This window comes from Pezoporus flaviventris, unplaced genomic scaffold, assembly GCF_033815535.1.
Source record: "Pezoporus flaviventris isolate CSIRO_AGI_PZ_B2104156 unplaced genomic scaffold, CSIRO_AGI_Pfla_v1 ptg000018l, whole genome shotgun sequence".
Lineage (NCBI taxonomy): Eukaryota > Metazoa > Chordata > Aves > Psittaciformes > Psittacidae > Pezoporus > Pezoporus flaviventris.
The window spans coordinates 1472818-1496434 of record NW_026892566.1 but is presented as its reverse complement, the minus strand read 5'-3'; the positions used below and the strand labels follow the sequence as shown (position 1 = coordinate 1496434).

Below are 23617 nucleotides of genomic sequence, written 5' to 3'. Positions count from 1 at the left end.
TCTTCTATCCTCTCTTATTCAGTGTGAAACCTGAAATTACCTGATATGTGCTTTCCTGAATACATCTCACTTGCATTGCATGTCTTACGTTCTCTATGAGTCTGTCATGGCACAAGAATCATCTCCTTTTTTAATCCTGCTACCAATCTGGTGCTAGTCTTCTTTTCCAATTGCTTCATCATTTACTTGCCAGGGGCCAAAGATCCTTCTTACTTGCAAATGCATGTTGCTCAGAAAAATCTTCCACCTCTTCTGTCCGTCCAAGTTTCATGTGCACTGAAAGCTGTCCTGATTTTTCAAATTCCATTGTTCCACAATTGTTTCTAGCCCTAAGGTGAGGGATGCTGCCGTTGTACAAGTGGGATTTCCAGAAAATCACTTTGGCAGAGGACCAGTGTCAGGCATAAACACTAGTATCTTGTTCAAGTAAAACATGCAGGAATTATTTTTGTAAAATCAAGGTCTATTTTGAGGTTCTGCAGATGATTCTTTGGAGCTGATTTGCTGTAATATATTTGTTTACAAAGGAATGGATTTTATGTTCTTCAGAGACAAGGTCACACCTTTTGGTAAGTACCCTAGAGAGATCCTAGTCTCCACAGATATATTCAGTTGAGAAAAATGCAACAGGTAACTTCATGAAAAGGTGATATTGCTGGACATGATAGAATACTTTTTGCCTCTCTAAGGGAAGGCAAAATGCCTTTGATAGAAGACATTTTGACTTGTGGTACTAAATAAGAGTAAAAATGTTCTACCCCTGTGATTCCAGTTTTATTTTGCACTATTGTGATGTTGTTTAATACCCATCCCTGGCAAGATGGCATTTACAGCTGTGTTGGCTTTCACTTCACAGGGACCTCTACATCTTGTTTTTCAGGCTGAGCCCTACACAATCCCAGTGAACATGCTGTCGATTAAAAGCCTCAGGCTTTGCTCCTCTCACTGGCCAGTGGCAGTTGCTTACTCTGTGCTTGTTTTCAGATGTTGGTTGCAGCTGTGGAGGTGATGAAAACAACTTGAATACTGGTGTAGACAATGATGAAATCTCTTCCAGACAGAGCAGGGAGGATCAGCCCTGTTGACATGGTGCTGAAAACAGCTCAGGTGCATTTATACTCGCTCTGAAACCTTGTCAGCAAATGGACTACAGCACCTGCCACTGAGAACGGTCCAGGGTGGGCCAGCCAACACGACAACCGAGATGATGCCTGTCCGCTTATGATTACGTGTAAATGCTGAAGACATGCTGTTGCTCAGATATACACTGCAACACTGTTTCCATGGCTGTTTGGTGGATTGTTTACTGTGGACTGTGCTTTTACAAACAGCTTGGAACAGTGTGATTTTCAAAAACCTTGAGTTTCCAGATGTTATTTCTTGTTGAGTCTGTCCTTCCTAGTTCATTACCCGTGTACCATTTTCATTTATGATTCTATCGAAGTTTGGAGTGAAGCAACACAAGCAGCAATAGACATTTGTGCTGTGAAAGCCTTATCATTTCCTTTCTGCCTAAAAAGGACTACTTGGTCTATTTATTTATTGCATTAACTGGATGAAACCACAATACTAAAACACATATACTAATATGATTGCTTTTTGCTCTACACACACTCTACACACAGTAGTTGCAAAGAGCGGTATTTGCACTGAATGCATGTCATCAAACTGGGTTTTGGCAGGAGAGGAATGGTTGAATGGATGAGGACCTCACATTTCCATTTCCTCCACTGCTTATAAGCAAATACATTATGGGAGAATGTTTTTCTCCATGTGAAGTACAGTGTACTTCCATATTTAGTAATCCATTTCATAGCCTAAGTAAGTCAGAACTATTATTTCCATCCAGCTTGTTGAATGAATCTCTGGAACTTTTTCTAGTATTATGGAAACAAATTTCCTCTTTCTGCTGCTGTTAAGAATGTTCCATCAATTTCTATTCCACCAAGGCCTTTACATGACGATGGATATAGAAAATGGCCATATCATTAAAAAGTCTGTAATTCACTCTTTTGCTATTAAGAAAAATAGCAGCATCTTTCTGTTAGAGAGAAGCATTATTTTCATACAGTGAAATTTGGATGTAAAATAATTTCTTCAGTAACACTGAAAGGACTAGAAAGATGATCTCTGTCAGTAAGGAATCAATTAGTGAGACCAGCAAGGCTTTCCTGATAGGATACTTCAAAAAAACCACTCTAAAAAAACGTAATGGATATTACATTCATATGAGTTTTTCTTCACGTAAGAAGCAAACACTAGGAATTCTGGTCTTAATTTTGTATTTATTGAAGAAGCTATCTGTTTGGTTGGTTTTTTTTTTTTTGGTCTTCAGGGAACTTGGGGACACATTTTCAACGGAATAGAAATGACTTAGGTACCTCAGTCTCATAGGAAGCCAACAACGTCCAAACTTCGAAAGTCTATGACATTTCCAAGATGTGACCCATGTTCCTATGAAACTTCTGACAGTTTTATACAATAGTTTATTTAAGTAGTCTCATAGCTTCCTTTTTCATCTTTCATATTTTGAGATTGTTTTGTTCAGTCTGAGGGCATAATTAAAATACATGGAGAGAACATACATGCTATCATAGGTGTTGCTGTACATGCATTACTAAGCCTTCACATGTTTCTTGAGTGCTTCAAATGGTTGCCTCTTGAAAGCAGGGAATTTCCTTGAAGTTTACACCAGCATCCATGAGGGGAAAATCTGATCCAGTTGATCATAATACATATATTTTACATAACACTTTTTTTTTTTGTATTTTTAATACATAGCTAGATTTTAATAGAAGATAGATTTAGGAGCTCCCTTTTTTTTTTAATAACTTGAGATATCACTTGGAAAATTCCATGGTTATTGTGAATCTGAGTCATGTTTTTTTTTGGTTAGGGATAAAACCAATTTAGAATGATATGGCTCATGCTTTAGAAATTTTGTTTTTGCTCTCAACAGATGGACCATATGGAAAAATGTGAACTTGCTACTGAGGCAGAAATATGAAGAGCAAGTACCATATTTCAGGCATTCTGTTTCCACAGGCATGTTCTGGGGGAAGATTTATTTTCTCAGAACAATGAAGGCAATGTGTACTGGTTAGATACTTATTTTAATTAACGCTGGAATACTAGAATTAAAAGTAGACATCTGTATTTTTAATGAAATAAGAAGAGAACCGTATTTTGTCTCTTCAGTTTCCCAGTACACCCACTTTCAAGTACTCTCACTTACGTTGCTGTATTATGTCCTGTTTTGCTACACAACATAAAGTTTCAATTCTGGCAAGTATTAGAGTGCATAGCAAAAGGCCCTGTAAAATGCCAGTGGCCCTGACTATCCTCAGGATAAGAATCCTTTTCCACTGACTTACTGCAAATGAGATTCACTCTCTCTGATTTTACAGCTCTGATTCTTTTTCCAAATAGGTCTTGGACCACCCAGAGAGAGGCACATCTGCCAAATTTAGGAAATGCCTTTTTTTTCAACTCCAGCCTCGGAATTAAAGGTTATTTCTTGACTACAAGAGGGGGAAAAGATCCCCACTTCAAGTGTCTCTGAGACATTTAATTAAAAAGTTAGCCGATCTATAGCACCAAAGAGCAAACATGGTCAGATTTTTGAATTTAATAAATAAAAAGTCCCTGTACCTCTGAATCTGTCAAGACAATGTAAATTATTAGCAAGTCTGCTAGATGCCTAGCTCTGCTGCCCTGGAGTTTTCTGAGCAGTGTTTGCATATGAAGTCAAAACAGATAGGTAAGCTCTTGTACATTCCCTGGAGAGTCATAGCAAACTGCTCATCTTGTACTGCTTGCTTATAATGATTATGGAAATTTAACACAAATCTTTCTCTTTCTCTCTCAAAAAAGAAACCATGCCACCAGAGCCAGTAACTTTTCCATATTCACTTTAGCTAAAAATGATTCTAAAATCAATGAAATATTCATCACTTTCAGCAACAGAGCAATCTGTGAAAAACCAAAGCAAAACAAAGCTCATAAAGTGCACCTAACATCCTTCTACAAAACCAAGAGCACTCACAAGTAAAGCAAAACATTGTGGAGCTTGGGTTTTGTTTGTTTGTTTGTTTTATTAAGCATCATAGAGCTTTACAGACTCATCTTTACAATTAGAGTTTTTTGACTTTTAATTCCAGAAGAGTTACAGTAGGTGACAGTCTTTAATGACCATTGTCTTTTCTCTGTCTGAAAAACAGCAATATCCTCACAAAAGTGACCCCTTTCCACTCGGTCCTGCTAGATATCACGTTCATTTCCCACGGTTTAAATGTTAACTTTCCTCTTAAGTCAGAGGGAAGCAGTAACTCACTATGACTAGCTCAGCTCCAGAGGTAAACACTACCAGGCAGGATATGAATTACAGTGCTGTAGCTCTCCATGGATGTTCTCCAACATAGTGGGCTATTGCAACAGCCCAATACAGCACAGGCCAGGACTTAAGAATGGTGCACACGCACACCCTTCAAAATAAACTCATATGACTTCCAGAATCAAGATCCTCACACAAAATATTAACCTCCATCAATTACCATCATATTTGTTGTGTTTTATATAATTAAACACAAAAGCAAGAAGTCCAGTCATGAATCTGGTCTCTTAAGAAAGTGTTTAGTCACTACAGCACAAAATATAAATAACCAGTTTGTCCTGTATAAAGGGTATTTACCCAATGCAGTTATCCACGCATCTTTTTTTGCTATTTGCAGTATCTATTTCATTATTTTTAATGTGAGGCTCAAGTTGTGCTACTTCGCGCCATGTTAACATCAATGGGGCTTGCTGTGGCAGTATCACGTGGGAAGTTTTCCCAGTTAGCCTCTTTTATACCTCATATGTAGAACACAGAGGTTGCTCTTGCTAGGTTACTTTCACATCAACGTCCTTAAAAATGAAGAAATATCTAATGCCACAAGTACAGGAAAAGAGATTGGTTCAGGTGCTCCTTTAAAGAAAAAGCATTTCTGGAACCTGATGGCTCCACCAAAGTAAGCAAATAGGTTTTCTTACCTGCACAGGTATCTTGGGGGGTTCGGGAGGTCTTTAACCATGTAGCACTCTCCCCCATTTACACAGAAGGCTTTCTGCTTTATGTCACATTTTGTGAGATGACTTGTCCCAGTTGTAGATGTAGAAGTAGCTGGAAAAGACAAGAGTGAAAATATAGATCAGAATAGCTTAGTTTTACTTCCTGACTGGAAAATGTACTTCTGTGTGAGGAAAGAAGTAAGGTCAAGGAGGATCTGACAAGCCCTCTGAACTCCCTGTCTGCTGCAGCTATCTAACTCCGTATGTTGTTGATTGACAGAGGGAGTGGAGTTTAAATACATACCTCAGAGATAGGCTACCCCACATACAGCCTGGGAAAAAGGGAGGATTTCACTGTCCATCAAGTGACCTTGAATTTCTTCAACACACATTTATTTAATTGAGAATGTGGAATTTATGTGCGGTTAGTTATATTATGTTAATTGCATTCAATTGATTTTGGGGTGTGAGAATCATTACAGGCTGCTGATACAGTGCCCAATAAAATGTGGCCTTGGATGAGGTTTCTTCCTGGCATTATCTTGAAGTAGTTGTTTTTCATTGGAGCTTAACCTGAGACCCTGTGCTGATCCAGTCTCTCAGGACTGAACCCCTTGGTCCAGACACTGCTTTCTTCCCAGGGGAGAGGGTGATCAGCTGAATGCTGAATACCTCTTCCCTTGCTTGTAAGAGAGAGCTGTGGCTGTTCTGCTTCGACTCTTAGGGAGGCAGAGGACAAGGGGGCTGAAGGCATCATCCTTTCTTGTGTGTGTACAATTGCTATCCTTGTGTCCACAGGAGACTTTTATCAGTAGGCCAACCTAGCATCTCCTGGAGATGGGCTTGAATTATTAGCAGTTTGGGCTACCAATGCTGCTAGACACCATTAGGCGTCTAAATTGCTATTAAATAGAAGTACCACTGTTAAAAAGTGGAAGTACCACTGCAGAAAACTGCAGTGTTTCTTAGCTTACTCCCTGCTGTGTTTAGGGAATACCTGGAGAAGGCAGGAGCATGGTTTGGTTAGAAAACCCAGGAGGCTGCCATGGTAGGATGAGAAATCTCAGCATTAGGATTTGCCCAAGCAGTCTGTCAAGCAAATACTTTGAGCAAAGTACAGTACTCTGAGCAAGGAGCAGTACAGTAGGAGAAACAGTGCTATCAGCTATAGTCATTGCTGGTAACTGCTAGAGTATGGTGAATCTATCTGAGGTTGCCCTAAACTAGTTAACTGCCACAGTGGTTTATGGGGAGACAGTATTACGTCCTCAGATCCTCAATGCTACTCTGTGCTTGCAAAACTACTTCCATAAGTTGAGTTAAAACCAGGTCAGACAGGTACCTGCTAGGCTGCAGCTGCAGCCTCAAATGAAAATCTCTGGCTGCCCCCTAGTTTGGGTAAGTTTTGGTCTAAATCAGGGTATGTATGCTTGAGGCCTGTACACCAGTCAGTACCCAGCTCAGGAGCCATGCCACTGATGAGCCATGTGGTATCTGGCAAGTCAGTCATGTTATTAGCTTAATTTGATGTTACCTGACTAAAACTGAATTGCTCAGTTGTAAGGTGCTCTCCACTGATCACAGAAAGCAGCTCAACTTATCCCCGCTATGGGTGGTCTGTCTCCCTACAATGACTGCAAAACAAGCTTAAACTCTTGAGAATAAGACCCTAATTTTTAAATCGCCAAAGCTAACTGAAGCGGCTGCCTCTAATCTGTAACAAGTGGGGAAAGATTCCTGCAAGGTTTCTGTTTACCCATCTCCAGACATACAGAAGTAAGAAATTTTTTTACAGTGCTGAACAAATCCCAATACTTTTCTTTCTGAAAGACAGCTTCTATCCTGAGGTGGAACAAAGCTTGTATCTACTGACTGATTCCAATGGAGCTGTCTAGAAAGCTGCAAGCACCTATAGAAAATTTGTCTGATAGTCAAAGCTTTTTCTAACATGAAGGCACCTAAGGGGCATTGTTTGTAGTAGGCAATGTGTGATGTTCTACCACTTGATGCAAACTTTGAATCCAAAGAACATAGGTTTGTTTGTTTTGTTTTTTTTTTAGCAGATTGGCTATCAAGAAATACGACTTACGCATTTCAAGTTCTTTTTTCTGAGAATTAGAAGGAGGCAGTCCCTGTCATACTTGGTTTTCATGTGTTTCCCATCATCTTCCAAGTAAAACTGTAGTTCTAGCACTCAGCACTTGGGAGAATGGGCCACCTTGGCTGGCACCATTTTCAGAGTGGATTTAGCTATATTGTATCCCTTCCTTCCTTTGCCATTAACTACCAACACAGCAGCTTCTTTCTCTTTCTTCCAGTGATGCCTTGCTTGCATGGGGTGCCCTTCTCTGATGGGCCAGGAAAAGCCCTCCCATGACCTCTGAAACTCAAGCTCCCTCCTGCTTCTCACTGTTGCACCCACCCATGGTGTCACATCTATCCAGATCGTGATCTTGACTGGGAGCTCTAAGTGCCAATGAAAATGCAAACGTGGAGTACTAATTCCTTGTAATAACACATTCCTTTCTCCTGGCCCCTCAAAGCACAATTTATAACCTCTCAGACCAGGATAAATATATGCCTTGTCTAGAGGCAGGAAAAGGGGTCATGTTTTAAGAGTAGTCTGACACTCCTTTGGCTAGCACCGGTTCAAACAGGACTTTACACTCAATGTTGACAAAAGACTGGCCAACAGACTGCCATCAGCTCAGCGGTGAAGGGTCATCTATGTTTGATATCAATAGATTGATCGCCACCTAGGACGGGGAGATTTGCCTTGTGGAAGGGTCTTTCAGTCTTCCTGGCTTTAAAGGAGACTGGGTTACTAGTCCAAAGAAGATGCCTTAACGTGACAGGCTATAGCATACAACGGCCTAAGATGTAATAAATGTGGGTGAATGAATTACATCTACACAGTAATGCGCATTTTTAAGGCCTCATGAATCTCAAGAGGTAACTCACTATTAAGCTTACCCCTGCTGATAGCCTATCCACCATTGTATACTTTGAGTTACTAAAAGACTTCAACCTGCAAGTGAGACAGGCACTCTGAGGATGTCCTCGAGCTCAGAAAGCTAATGCATTAATTTGGAATAAAAAAAAAAGAATATTGTCTGTGATGTTTCTAACAAAAAAATATTTTACTACTCTACTGGCTAATGGAATGTTTTAAATTGAATTATGAAGGTAGATAGTAACAGGTGGGCTTGTAGCTATCTGTAATTGTTTTCATCACCTTGTTTACTGCTTTTTCTTTAAGCAGCAGCTCAATCAAAAGCAGATCACAGTGGAGTTTCACAGTAACAGCTATTGCCCAGCTGATGCAAGCGAGCTTTGGAAAGCAGCAATAGGTCTGAACTGATTACTAGAGATGCGAATAATCTGTAGCTCTCAGAATAATCTCATGATACAAGGGCTTTACACATATTTGTGAGGAGTGCCTCTACCCACGTTTTTGGCATCGCATGGTCAAAACTGTTGTATAAATCTTGCATGAGCATTTTCTCTGCATTACTGATTCACTGGCACTGTAGTCCCAGTCTGCCTGAGCTTGGAAACTCCATGGGGTGAGGGGAGGAAAAAAGTCTCCAGTGAGTTAATTTTGATCTTAATTTTGCTTTGCACAGGACACATACTTTTTATGGCATATGGCCAGTATTCTGGGCATGCACTGTAAGTCTATTTTGCAAATTAAATACAAGAAACACTAACTATGGTTTTGAGTTTCACTTAAACCCACATAACGGAAGAAATGTGGTGTTTGGGAGCAGGTGTTCATCGGAGCTCATTTCATACATCCTATAACTAGCCCTAAAACACTGCCTTTCCATACATCTCTAGCAGACATGGGGTTGGAAGATGTATAGTGGGAATGATTGGCAGCGGTGAGGTAAAGCACAGCTGTAGACCATGTAGCTGTGTGGTGCTCTTTACTCACCTAGTCATAATTTATGCCTCCTTCCTTTTATGGTTTTTTTTTTTTTTTTTTTCAGCTATACAAGCATGAGGTAGAAAAGCTGTTTTTCTCCTGAGTTCTACACTAAACCCCGGCTTAGTGAAAGGACCAAATTACATGCTGTAATGAAACTGGAAAATATCATGCATGAGATAACATCTGAAAACACTGCATGCTCTACCCTTTTTTCTTTTCCTTCCCTGAAGGCAGAAAAAACTACACTCAAAAAAAAAACCCGAAAACCTGCAGCCAGTATGAACACAGTCTCCACTAATGTGTATCTTCACATGGCAATGAAAAACAATGAGATCTGCTTCCCTCTATGGAAACCATTCAAAGCCACTACAGAAGCTATTCTGCCTTTCAAAAACTACTCTCTAAAACACAAATTACTGCTGTGAAAATACCTTAGGAACATTTTGTGTTAAGTAGACAAAACTTCATGTAATTCTGAGCTTACCTGGGGAATCTCTGACCCTTTTTTGTCCTGAAACAGAAAAATGCAGTCTTTCTCTCTCTTGCTTTCCAAACCCCCCTCTGAAGCTCAGCAGCTGCGGCAGCAGGACTCCCAGGCCCTGCACTGGAGAGGCAGTCTGCTGAGAGGAGCCCTAAGGGTCCTCTGAGTACAGACTGAGAGGAAAGGGCTTTGCAACCTAAACAGAATGGTATCCATGCCTCTTTGAATTAAGTTTCTGCAAAGCTGGTGTAAAATCAGAGGACACAAAGTCGTGCAAGGGGACTAGTGAGATATCTATGACTAAATGGATACAAAGTGAAGTTGCAGCTGCAGCACAAAGGAAGTTCCTTCTTACTGAAAGGCCACTTACGGGATGTAAATACACCAGCTAATTGACTGGAGGAAAAGAGCCTTCCAGTGTCCTTTTGTGAACAAATGGAGTAAATTAATGGGGAAGAACAGAACAAGTACTTCTGCTTATCAATGTTTTCTGAGATTAAGGCTTAAGCAAAGACTACCTGCAGCTCATGCCAAAGGAAGAGGAAGGGACCTGCATGAAATGAAGGAGGGACAGAGGGAGAGAAGGAGCAGAGAGAGCAGACACAAGTGAGCTTTGACGTGACACCATAAGTAAGTCAGCTTTACTAACTCACATTCCTTCCCTTAAAGCTCAGTCATTTCTTTAGAAGCACAATCCAGTTCTCTCTTGACTTGCTGCTGGTCAGTTTAAAGATGTCCAGCCCTGATCTGCAGAGGAGATTGATTCCCCATGTACCGCTGGCTGTAGCACTTAACCCTTCTATGTCTTAGGTAAACCATCTGTTTTCTTCCCACTGAGTACTGAGCCTCTTCAGCATACTTCAACTTCCCTGATAGCCTGATTGATTGATTTGCAAAGTATTTGTGATTGCAGAAAACCTTGGCATTTCTCTACTGCACTGAAAAATTAAAACTGTTGGCTCTAGCATAACTGTGTGCAACAAAACCTATATGGGTAACTTCAAGGAGAACAGAAAGCAAAACCTGAGAATAATCAGAACCTAACCCCTTTCTGAACAGACAAGAATTTCCATATTACCAGGTGTGTAGAAGGATGTGTTTCATGCCCTTCATATTTAATGGCTTCAGAGCTGAAACTGCATCCATGCAGCTTTGAACATACTATGTTTTAAAACACTACAAACACCAGTGTGTGAACATCAGAGAAAAAAAGGAATAAATCCAGATCTCTATAGGAGGAATTTATGATCTATTTCATGGGGCTGCTTAGAATTTCTTACTCTGGTGATGTAATACCTTAAACTGGCTGTTCAATCTAGTTACAAAAGTTTTTAAGCTCTGTCTTCGCAATGTAGCAGCTTCCTGGGACTTTCACAGAGGATTGTTTAAGGAGCCTGCTGTTTTGCTAGCAGCTGGAATTAAGCGCATGCAAGTTAGTAGATTTACTCTCTGGCCCTAAGACAGTGCTTTCTTGCTTTGGCATTATCTCTATGAAGATCAGAGCCAGCAAGAAGGAAACAGGAAATCACTGGGCCTCCAAGATAGAAACTTCAGGAAAGATTGAGAGCCCATAAACTCTTGAACCAAGCCAGCGAGAGTTCCCCTACGACACAGACTGAGCGGCAGCTTCCCCTCACTAATCCAACCTTAGCAAAGCAAAGCAAAGCCAAAGAAAAAAAAAAAAAGAGAGAAAAGAAAAAAAAAGAAAGAAAGAAAAACAGAAGACAGACGCTTCAGCTTGCTGCACCACCCGATGGCTTCCTCCCTGATAGGCCAACAGACTGACCCAGTTGGCAGGCGCGCGACTTCAAGACCTGCACAGCATCTGGCTCACCACAGAGGGTCAAGAGGTGACACATGTTAAAGATGGCCTGACGGGGAACAATTTTCATTTGCTTCATTTAACTTTGAGATGGGAGGAAAGATTGGCAGAAACACACACAGCTCGTGGGTTAGTGGGGAAATGCAATTACTGCTTGACAACACTAGAGTTTTCAGAAAGAAGGGGTAACATGGGTTGTGGAAGAGTGCAAGGGTGCATGAAGAGACCTTGTTGAAACTGGGTTTTGAGACATGAAAGATGTCAACTTTCACTCCAGGGTGATGTGATAACTGTCTGCAAAAAGTCTGCAAGAGCCTTTGGAAAACATTCCCCACCTGGTGAGGGGAGATGTGAATGGCAAGACACAAGGCAGTGACAGGCCAGAAGGTCCCAGGAGAAAAAATGTGTGTGTGGTGGAGAAGGGCAGGAAAAAAAGAAAAGAAAGGAAGTGCAAAGGAAATAGACATAGACGGAACCAGTGCGGGAAAAATACGTCTAAGCCCAGGAATGTTAAACTGACAGCCAGATAGGCAAGTGCCTTTACTACTAGGGGACTCTCATACAACCTTGAAAATGCCAGGAATGGGTGTGAGGGTCTGAAAACTTATAGGCCTTAGATTAACAGACAGCAGATAAGGAGATGAATGCAACTGCCATGATACTGTGAACTTTATCCAGTGTGAAGTCCTTTGCTGCACTGGAGAACATCCCACTATGCAGAAAAGCCTGAGTGGCCAAATAAACTGTAGAAAAGGATTCCTGGCTCACCTTGCTTAAGAGGCTTCACCCTACTCTTTTCCACGCTCACTCTGCAGCAAGGTAATGTCAATAACTCATTGGGCTGGAAATTCCTAACAGGGACAGAGCCCATGCATAACAACTAGTAATACATTTGGCAAGATGTATGCCATCACAAGGGACCTTACTCTCATGTACCTCACAGCTCCTCCACAGAGCTCTGAATGGTCTCTTCAGGCTGCTGGGGAAGGACCATCAGTGGAGATACAGAGCAGACCCTCAAAACTGTAAAGGAGACTTATAAGAGGAGTACTTGGTACCATCAAGTTTCACTTGATGGGTATGTAGTGATACTGACATAAGCATTTTCTTATCACATTGAGTACTGAAATACCTCCATCCCATTATAACGTAGTAAAAATCAGCTCTTGTTCCTCTTTCCTCTGAAGGATTTTTCTTATTAATACCAACTATCCAATTATACACCTGCAGATAAGTGCAAAATCTCTGTTTTTTTAGTGCTATCATCTTCTCACAGAGATGCAGGGATAATAAAGACTATTCAGCAGCTTATCTAACGAAACATGCAAGCTTTCTATTACAAATGATGTTTGATATGAAGTCAGGAACCCTACTTCAGGAAAGCATTTCAGGAAGAACGCACTTAAAACCAAGCATATAAGCCCACAGAAATTCAAGATAGCTCTCTAGATCTGCTTTATTTATAGCCATATTCACTTCCTTGTTTTCCGTTGTTGTCTTAAAAAAGTTTTTCTGAAGTCAAATGGATTTCAACACAGCGCCTTAAGTATTTAGCCTTGTTGAAAGCAAAGCTTTCCTACTGAAATACCTGATGTTAAATAAGTTTGCAAGAGGAAACTATGTCTGCAACTTTTCCTTGAAAAATTCAGTATGTCCAGTCCGGGATTCCTAGGCATGAATTAATACATTCCTGTTGCATGCTCTGCAGTGAAAACATGTATTAGTTTACTAATTCCACAATGAAACAAGTTCAATGATTTTGAGGTACATAGTCAAAGTCCATAAGGGCATGTCCACTTCCTCTGTCCTTATCCCCAGTGCACAGAAGGCTGCCTGTTGCTTTCCTAGCAGCTTTCTGCTTCAGGGGGTGGGCATGAGAAAAAGCCACTGGAAACTTGAGGCATGAAAAGATTGTGCTGGCCCTGAGGCATTTACAGCTCAACCTCTTTAACCAGCTTGAGGTCCCTGGGTGGTGAGGAAAAGAAGAATAGCAGAGATTGGTTCTTCCTGTGTAATGGTAGCTCCTGTGACACCCCTTGAAACACAGGCTAGTAAGGAAATATACATCCATTTCTGAGTTAAAGATATGGCAAAGGCAATTTCTCTCAGAAAAAAAAGGATTGCTCACAGCTTGCCAAGTATCTCCTTGATATCTATTATAAGAAAGCATTACAAGAGAGGACCCCCAATAACACTGGCAGGTGTGGGAGATAAATTAAATAAAGAACAAGAATGCTTACTGAAGACAGGATTCCTTCCTAATGCACTGAAGCTTGAATTTATTTGTCAGTTTATTTGGATAATTGTATTCCAGTAGAGATTACCAAGACCTTGTATTTTTAGGGTTTTTTTAATAGGCGCTTTATAAGTCAAACTAAGTTTTCAGATACCATGTGTAGAAATGAAGGAAGACTTACTCTCTCCCTGTTAAAACTTATTCCTTACATTTGAAATGGACTGTTTCCCCTGGAAAAAGGTATGAGAAACTGTTAGATGTAGGTGCTGGGCTCTGCTGGAGGATCCAGCCTTCTGGCCTATTTTTGAATTGCTCACTGGGACCAAGGAGAAAAAGTCTTCTCTGGGAGGGTACACAGGCAAATGTCCACTCTGCTATACCCATCTTTTGTCACCTATGGCACCCATCTTTTCTGAAAAATGCAGTTACTCTTTGTTCTGGCACTTTATTTCATTTACCTGGTAACCTTATTCAGCTATTTCTTCAGTGAAGTTATATTTTAATGTGCTGATATGGTAACTGTCATTTAATCAGTACCTGTTCTCAAGAAACATCAGAGAGGACTACGCAGTAAACAGCTCACTGTGCCAGACAGTTTTTAAATGTTTATGAGAAGTTTGCATTTTTTTTTCCACTTTAGAAGTAGTACATTAAAATAAGCATAAGGTTATTGTTCTAGCCTCTAAAACAAGTCTGGTAAAAAAAATACAATCATGTAGAAAAATAAAATGTGTTCATGCTGAGAGTAAATGGCACATTTCCTCCAGCAGTTAATTTCTACAGTCTGGTTATAAATCTGTCAAAAATCAGATTTATAATGAAATACTAACAGATTCCAAGCAATTGCTGTGTTAATGGAGTCACTGTTGTACTCATGTATTTGTGCAGACACAGACCTGCAAGAAGGATGGATCCATAGGAATGAGAAAGGGCTTCAACAGCCTGCGCAGGGTTTGTTTACTTGCAAGAGGCAGTCTTAGAGTGAAGGAGAACGTGCAGTCCAGATGAACATCGCACTTCCTGCAGAAAACCAAGATTTTTGTCCAGCTGAAGGAGGAAATGTGTCAACAGTGCATGTACAGTCACATGGGAGAAAACTGGTGACCAAAAAAAAAAGCTCTGTTTACACATGGCAGCTGCCTTTCTAATGTAAACCACTTTTGCTAAAGCAGTGCTACCCTTGATCCTTGCTGTAGTGTAGAAGGGGCTCTTTGCTGGTATTTATTATTTCTGTTGCTGTAAATAGCTGGGATGCTGTTGTATACCAAGATCAAGGAGAACATCAGCCAGAGATGCTGTCCACAGACAGTATAAAGGGCAAGCAACAGAGGTGTGCAGAGGTGGGAACACAAGAAAATGTCATGGTGGCAGCCAAGGTTTTTGTAGGTTATTCCACAAAAGAGAATATTCCAAGTAAAATGAAAAGCGGCTTGCAGAGACCCCCTTCAATCAGGGGGCAACATTGAAGTGACTGTTTGAAGAACTGTTTCATGGAAAGCAGCACCCAATTGCTGCCTGGAGGTGGGAACCTACACCTATATGATGAATGGAAGAGGGGTTAAGGTGTAAGGGTGCTGGCGTGCAATGAGATGTGAAAGCACTGGAGGGATGTGGAAGGAGAGCACTGGCAACACTGGAAAAGCCTGATGGGGTGGCGATCCGAAGCCTGTGGGCAAAAGCAGAAAGCTGTGCTCTAATAGCCTAAAGTCCTCCAGACACAAACATCCAAGCTGGGCACTTTTTTAAGGTGCCTGTGCCAAGCCTACACCTTTTTAACATCTTCATTTAAAACCACTATGTGGGGTGAAAGGATCACATCCCTCCCATAGACTGGGCCTAAACTTTTGGGTTTGTTGCAGAAAACCGTTAGTGGATGTGGTACCCTACCAATGACCTTCTAACACTCAATTTGCTCCAAATACCTTTGCGTTCCTTTGTATCAAAATGAAAGCACATGCTCATTAGTAAACCTCTTAGAGGCTTTGTTTTTCCATCTTCTTTCAGTCTACAAACTGAATCATTATGGTTTCTCAGCTACTGCTGAGAAATATGGTTTTATGATGCCATGGGGTGTATGTTCAGGTAGAAAAACATGCTAATTAGAACTTTCAGCATCAAAAGTGCCTTCTGCAGGTTACTGAGGAAACTGCCATCCACTACCACACAGGAGAAACCCCAGGGATTGCCCTTGTCTTACTGCCCGCTGATACAGCATTATTTCCCGTGTTTCATCCAGTAATTTAACGAAGTCCCAAAAAAAACCCCAAAGGCTGGAAGAAAATTGCACACCAGAGCCCAACAAAAGCTGGGTGGTTTTCACCAAAAAGCCAGAATGTGGCTTCACATGCCACAGTTATTTGGCACATGTATCAATCTTTTCTATGCTTGTTAGGAGCAAAGAGAAATTTCTGAAGGTCTCCAGTACACAAGAGCAATTGGGAACAAACCAGTGGAAGGGGAAGCTACCAAGTGCTCAGGAACAATGTTTTAGGCAAAGACTTAACAGTGGCAATGGTGGGACTCTCCTGAAGTTGTAGAAGATGTAGGTTTCACATTTATTTATGTAAAGATATTGTAGTATGAGCTAAACCAAGATGATTAATAGCCTGAGACATTTAAAACTCTTGTATCAAGCCTTCAAAATTCCAAGATCAGTTTAGAAGGAGAAGAGCAGGATATAAATAAAACATTCAGTGGTTTTATTGTTTTATTGGTTTTCAACATTTGAGCCTATTTTGTATTGTGACCCAGAAAGTCAGGCTTTCCCTTTTTCCTCTCAAGTGAAAGCTAAAATGTACCTTGAAGAAAGAAACCAAATGCTACAGGGATTCTGTCTATGTACTGGTAGCACTGCAACAGCATTTTACCATAGCCTGAGAAACAGTGAAATTCACCTCAAAACTGCCTCTAAATACTGCTTTCAAAAGATCTTTGGCTGCTGTATTCAGAGTGAAGAGCAAGGAGCAAATTACCAACCCAGGAGGTGACAAGGTTTTTAGTAATGATCAATTTTTTTTGACTCTTATGAATACCGAGACAAGGTCAAACCTTTTCACAGAACAAAAGTAGCCACTGGCTGATTTTCTCCAGGGCTGAGGAGTGGTGGTGGATGCCAGCCTGGTGTGCATGGTGCTGCCAGCCCCAATGCTGTTGGCATGAGGCTGTTTGGTGGGATTGGAGCCTCTGTGCTTTCTGCTGTCAGCTCACCCCTGTAGCCTCCCTTACCAGTTTGCACCTCAAGGAACTCAGGTTGCTGGCCAAAGACCCCAGTGAATACAAAGTAAGAACAGCAATTCTAGCCTAATCCCATCCTGCCTTTCACAGGACGTGTTTCCTTACCGGTAAATACTTCAAGGTCAATGAAGACAAGACAAATTTGAGTATCTCAGGATGATTTTTTTCTTTCTTCAGGGTATTCTCTTACAGTCAAACAAAGCTGACTTCAAGTCTTTTTCAACTTTCCTGTTGACTTAGAGACCTATGTCAGCTGTCTTATTTAACTGTAGTCAGCAGGACACAAAACCTGACAGATAATGCTGTGGCAGACACTGTTGTCTTCCTCCATTTACCCAAGATGAATTTTTTCATTCCATCAAAGCTACATATTTTGTTACCAGCAACACCAATATCATGGCACCAATGGAATACTTGTGTTGGTATGGCAGTGGTGAGCCAAGTTACAGTGCTTGGGCAATCTTTAAAACACGCAGTACTGTAGAGTCTGCACTCTGATGCATATCCTGTGTATGTCTGCCAGACTGGTGCAGTACATCCTACTTGTGTCATGGACACCCATTGCAGGAGCAGAAAATTACCTATGTCTAGAGAGCAATGATACTGATTCTTCAGAAAGTCTACCAAAAATCCTTTTCTTTTTACTCATTTAGTGTTGAATAGTTGGGATAGCCACAAAGTGGTTCTAAAATGAAAGATTCTCACATTTTACTACAGCATACTGCTGGCTTTCTCCAGACCAGCTTGAGAACTCTTGAGCTGGCCTGCTCTTCAGACAGGCTGGGCTTATTCTGCCTTGAAGCTGCCTTGTGTTAGCGAGTCCAAAAATGGAAGCAACCAAAAAATCAGCACTCTTTAGAATCTGAGTTTAAATGCAACAGCATGAACTCCTGGTGGAATTACCCCAGGTCTGTCTTCTTGTAACTGAGATCAGTGTTTAGCCCTAAGTCAATAGCAGACACATTTTATAAATGAGTGAAAACAGGATGCCATTCATTACCTCCTATCTCTCACACATATTCTATGTGATCTGGTGGAGTGTTTCCCACTGGAAAAATAAATGGAAGAGGTTATCACTTTGAGATAAAATAGAATAAAGCAAGTTTCAGGGATTTCATCTTTGACCTTAGAGCATAAAATTTGCCAACTAAATTCTGTTTCCAGAGGCTGAAAAAGAATTATGGCTGCCTAAAATGATACTTCTCCTGACTCTGGGAAGAGCTGAAGTCCAAGCCTGGCTCTCACTGTTGCAGCAGTAGACTTGCAGAGCAAGTTTACCTCTTTCCATTTTTCACCTTTCCCTCAACAGTTTATTTTAGGGGATTCCAGACCAGCAATCCAGAATGTCTGTCTGAGTCTTTGTTTCTCTGTTTCACTGATTAAGGCCATTTCAGTTTCTTCTCCCTACCCCATGTACGTGCTCGTACAACACGGTGCTTGCAAGATGTAAGAACAGCAGGGATGTCTGGGGGCTCCAGAAACACCAAATCCTGGGAAATGCTGCCCTGCTCTCTTGAAGGCTAGTGAGGGATGTGGCAGCAGGTGACATTCTGGGCTGGCAAAGATGCAAGTTTCCCACAACCAAGTTGAACAGCGCTGTCCTCTTTCCTTTCCTGCAGGTGTGAGTTTGTCTGAAGGGCAGGAGAAGTGTGTAATTAGAATAAGAGAGGCTGGGGGGTTCTTGTGTGGGAGCAGGCTCAACACAGTAACCAGACCCATCAGTAATTGCATCCCCTGCATGTTCTGGTGTGCCTGGCTCCTCTCCTAGACTGACTGCTCTCTGGAGACAGGTCTGGTTATATCCTGATATAGAACATGCCCTTGGTGTTAAATAAAGGGTCACAAAGAAAAGCCTCATCTCAGCTACTAAGTCAGACCAAAAATAAAAAAGGCCTTTTAATGTGTTTTTGAAGTGGTCCATTTTTCTGGAACTTCAGCAGCCTGTTTATTACGTAGATCTTATTGGTTTCAACTTGAAACCGGAGATTCAGCTTCTCCATGGGTTTCTCTTCGCTAGCCCTTCTCTAGGCCTTTCTGGATTTTCAGTAGAGCAACAGGCACATTATGAGAGGAAATTACCAATCAATACAAGTGAGGCAATTATCTTAGCTAATTCCAGCCAAGAAGGTAAGGAAGCTGAAGAAAGATCCTCCTTTCTTGGCCTGTTAAATAATAAAGTTAATTAACCTTTAGGCTTTGACTTCATGCAAAACTTAGCCCAGACAGCCTGCTTACAGCACTTCCTAGATGCAGCAGGCACATATACCATTCCCAAGGTGTAAAAGACATGTCCAGTGGGAGATGGTGAGCCTGGGTATCAATCTCACTGGCTCTCACATGCCTTGAAAAGGCCTGCCTGGAGTCCTACCGTATTCAGTGACAAGCTGCGGTCAGCAGAGCTGTGCCAGCATTCTCTAACTGCGCAGTAATGCCAGCCCTGCTCATCAAGGACAGAAACTTTCCAGACATGCCAATCCTTCTTGTCCCTCCCGCAAAAACTCACCCAGTTCAGTGCCGCATTTTGTGCTCTGCTCCAGCTACTTGAGGAGCTGATTTAATGGCCTGAAAAAATGATGCGTTGGTTCAGCCTGTGCTTTCACACACTGCAGCCTAGTAATACTCCTTCAGTCCCCGCCCCCTTTTATAATGCATGTGATATAATTCTTTTAGATCGCATTTTTTGTTTTGCAAAATTCTGTCTCACATAAAGTAAAAGTAATACATAGAGCAAACAAGCATGGATGCAGATCATGATTGCCAGCCATGATCATTGTATAGTGACCTCAGAGAAGGTGAGATTTAAAAGACTCAATTCAAAAGAATCAAATGAATTTTTGAAGTTGGTTGTATGCTTTCTGGCAATGGTCTGTTGCAGGAGGAAGAAAGTCAAAGGTAAATTAAATGCTTCAACAGATTATTTGCTCATATGATTATATAAAACATATTTATGTAACAAAGAAGGAATAAGTAAGAGATATATCTCTGGCCATTTACAGCATGTCCATAATTCTCGTTTTTTACTTCTTAAGGAGCATGTTCAGTCATTAATCTTAGAACCAATATCTAAAACAGATTGCAGTTCTCTAAGTACTCCTGTTCTGAAGGGTCAGCAAACCTCGAAAAGGAAAAGACATATATGTGAAAGTCTAAAGTGTGTATGGATCCTAGGACTTACAGCTCTTCAGATCATTTGTGTATGACTGTTATTTTTGTCCCTTGGAGTGCTTAAACTAAAGTGTTTGGTCTCCTGCCTACTAAATATAATGCCTGCCCAACCTTTATTAAAATGAAAGATCGCATTTCCAGGTGGACATTTAACCATGTGGAATCACATTACCCGCTCATGAGGCTGGATCAATCCCATTATTCCTTAGAATAAAATAGTTTGGCAAGATTTCATGGCTGATGTGAATCTTCCAGAATACAGCACTGCCCTTGACTCTGGCTGAATGTGAATATTTCTTCCATTAAACCATGATCTCATACAGTACATTTTTCATAGGTGCTGAATATGAATAGGTTTCACCGAAACCAAAGGGACTGGCAGGTGCTTATTACTTCTGTTTAATTAATCTCCTGCGTTTTTTTCACACATTCATGCACAGCAGAGATCTCCCGTAGCAGCAGGAGTAGATGGCAGTTTTCAGTGAAAGGATGGTGATTTATGAGATGGATGGCACACTGCCAAAGGCTTGCAGGCCCTTAACGTCAAGCCCTCGGCTTCACCATCTGAGGTGATCAATGAATTTGGATAACTGAATATTTGAACACCCAACTGCTCTGATCAGCCATTTATGAAAATCAGGCTTCATTAAAAGTTGCAGTGAGAAGTGTCCTAACAGCCATTCTGTTTTCTTTCTCTTATTCTTCTGATTTCCATGCAGCTTCAGGTCACTGCAGTGTCACTGAAGCACATGGAGGTAAAAAGCAAGGGACACTTTATAGCTACAGCACATTCAGACTCTGAAACACTGGAAAAGGGAGGCTTTTCTGAGGTCCTTGTGAGCGCCCATAGGCTTATGCTGTGGTTACTATCAGGGTTTCTTCTTCCAACATATTAACAGGCTCACAAAAATCCCTCCTTAATAACCTCCTTAATCCCTCCTTAATAATGCACCTATTTCAGATTAGGTCAAATCTGGTCTTGATCTCTTCTACTGCAGAAAACACTTGGCTGTGTGCTGTCTTTGAAGGCACTGGAATCTGAAAGGAAAGCGGAAATTTTCCTGCCATATGCAACAGATGCAGTACTGCTAAAGCCAGATGAAAAAGTGGCTGGGAAGAGACAACCTCATTCCTCTTGGGAAGCAGCAGAAGCAGATGAAACTGTATCTTTCTTCCACCTGCCTTCTTATTTGTATGTGCCTGTGTGGAGGCACCCTCAAAATGATGAATAAATGTGGATGAGGCTGTGGTGGAAGGGAAATTCAAATGGAGCAAAACCCTATTTCTTCACACACTGAGAACATCCACTGCTGGTCCAAGGCTCTGCTGGGGGAATCAGATTTATGACATAGTTCTGGAGCCTTCTTCCTCCTCCTTCTCTTACTTCAGCCTTGCCAGACCTCTTGACCTGACTGACAAAGACCTCAGAAGAAGACTCCCCTCCCTGGTCACGGTCACCTTTACATGAACTGCTAGAGCTCCTCACCAGGAGGAAGAGGGAAAGGGCAGATGGTTCCTGCACACACTGTGGTAGACTATTGTGCAAGGGTGCTGCCACAGAAACACCTATGCAACATGCACTTGATACTGCTTTTTGGGAGACAGGTCAACAGGCAGAGCAGCAACAGGTAGCTCAGGCAGAGAGGGCCATACAGAGGGAAGGACTAGTGGCAGTCTGGTGTTGTCTGCCCCTAAATCACATTCCAGGTATGGATCCCCCAGCTGCACAGAGTGCTGAAACCAACTGCCTTTTTCACTAGTGTGCTAGGAGTTAAGGTTGAGTAAACACATGCTCTTTCACCTCCAAAATAGGAAAGTAAATATTCAGGATGCTTATAATGATCTTCTAAGAGAATAAAACGTCTTATTTCAGGGGTTTCAGTCTGCCCCAGATGGGATGTGCAAAACATCTGAAAGAGAGAGAGCTGGTCAGCATCCGCTGGGTGGGAGCCCAGTGCCCAATACTGCTGGCATCTCTGAGCACCCCAGCCTTACTATGCAGAAATACAGGTAAAGATGACCATAGCGTAAAACATTGTTGGCTCAAATGTCTTTAGTTCCTGAGATCACCACAAACCCACTTCAGCTGCAGGCAACCCTCAGCTCATGGACAGCTGGACATCACTCTCGTGTTGCCAAGGAAGAGGAAGATGTCAGTATGAGCAGCATCACATCAACTAACAGGGAACCCAATCACGGCCCAAGCTTGCATGTGGGGCAAACAGCTGGTCTCTGGTGTCGGTACTGAAACACTGAAACAAAGTAGTCTCTGTGGGAGATCTTATCCACTGATTGCTTTATTTTTCCAATCCTCTGAACAGCAAAAACCTGGGGAAGTTGAAAACCTGGGGTGAGGGTCAGGGTGGATGAAGAAAGCAGAGGCTTTGCTCACCTTCGGGTGTGAACTCTGTTGCTGATATGGTGTGTCATGCACTGGTACCAGCATGGTTTGAATGTCCTAGTTCCTCTGGCTGCCAGAGGCAGAAACTATCTGCTGCAGCATATGGAAGTGTCTGCGCAATCTCTGGCTTTCTTCACAAGACTACAGATATATTATTAAAGGAAAAAAAAAACGTTGAAACCAATGAATTTCAAGGCTATGGAGAAGGCAGTCCATAAATCACAAATGTGCATAAGGATTGCCTTGGTGCTGTGTCTTATCCCAACAAAAACTAAAATGTTACTGATTTCATTGTGCATTTACTCTGTTTTATATTCGTATCAGGCAAAGCAAAAAATGCAACTGATTTTGCTTTGCAGCTATGGTTTGTAAGTGAAAAGATGTGACACCTCCTGTTTCACACATTGCCTATGCTTCTGTCACTGTATTTCACTGACCTTAGCCTGCTTAATTCAGAAAACTGGACCTGATCAGTTAAAAGTCTTTCTGTGTCATGTTTAATTTGTCTTTCATAGTCTCTTTGCCTTATTTTTTGAGATCAAAAATTCTGTATTGACAAAGGATATGGGAAGTTTTCTTTCTGATCAAACAGATCTTTTATAAAATCACAATCAAGAAGAGCGTGCTATTAAAATAAATGTCTTGTCCCAGCATCCAAAATGGGCTGTTTGATATGGGCTATAGATAGTCTCAGTCCAGTAGCATAAAAAGGGAATGATGTAACAATCTAATACTATTCTATTCAAACCTAGATGCCTGAAGTTAGACAGAAACAACTACTCAAGAATGCCTCATTTTTCTTTCATCAGTACTTACTAGAATGAAGAGAGACAGTGAGCATTTTAATTCAAATCCACCTGTAAAGAATCAGGTTTCAAGCTTTAACATGCAGCATGGGGTTTTTGGTTGTTCCTAGCCTGGATCCACACAGAACCTGTTGATGGGAGCAAACCCATTCACTTTTATCAGTATGAGAGCCGGATGTAATCTTTTAGAGAGAACTGTGTTTCCTGTGGAGAAGATCTGCATGGTGAGAGGAGAAAGGAGAACTTGAAAACAAACTCCAGTCTGCTCTCTGGAAGTCAAGGGATGTTCATCAGCAATGACACAGCTTCCACAACCTGGAGCAAGTTATCAGCTCAGCCCACGCACTAGCCAGAGCCTTGCTGTTGGTTCCCCGCTGTGTTATTCCTGCCCTTTTACTTTGGTTATGCAGTTGTGAAGCAGAGGGAAGGCAAGTCTGTGAGGCTCAAGCATCACTCGGCAGCAAAAGATGGACTCAGGAGAAATGCCTGTAT

General features: G+C 41.5%; 1 protein-coding gene across 16 annotated transcripts in view; it reads right to left on the bottom strand.

Annotated features, from left to right (window-relative positions):
- NRG1 (neuregulin 1) overlaps positions 1-23617 on the bottom strand; it is a 458532-nt gene that overhangs the window by 26460 nt on the left and 408455 nt on the right. For 15 of the 16 annotated variants that reach the window (XM_061455023.1, XM_061455024.1, XM_061455014.1 and 12 more), the window contains one exon: positions 5032-5161. In XM_061455023.1, coding sequence (XP_061311007.1) covers positions 5032-5161 — 130 coding nt within the window. Of the gene's footprint in view, positions 1-5031; positions 5162-23617 lie in introns of those variants that run through there. The other variant, XM_061455028.1, reaches the window with a different exon arrangement.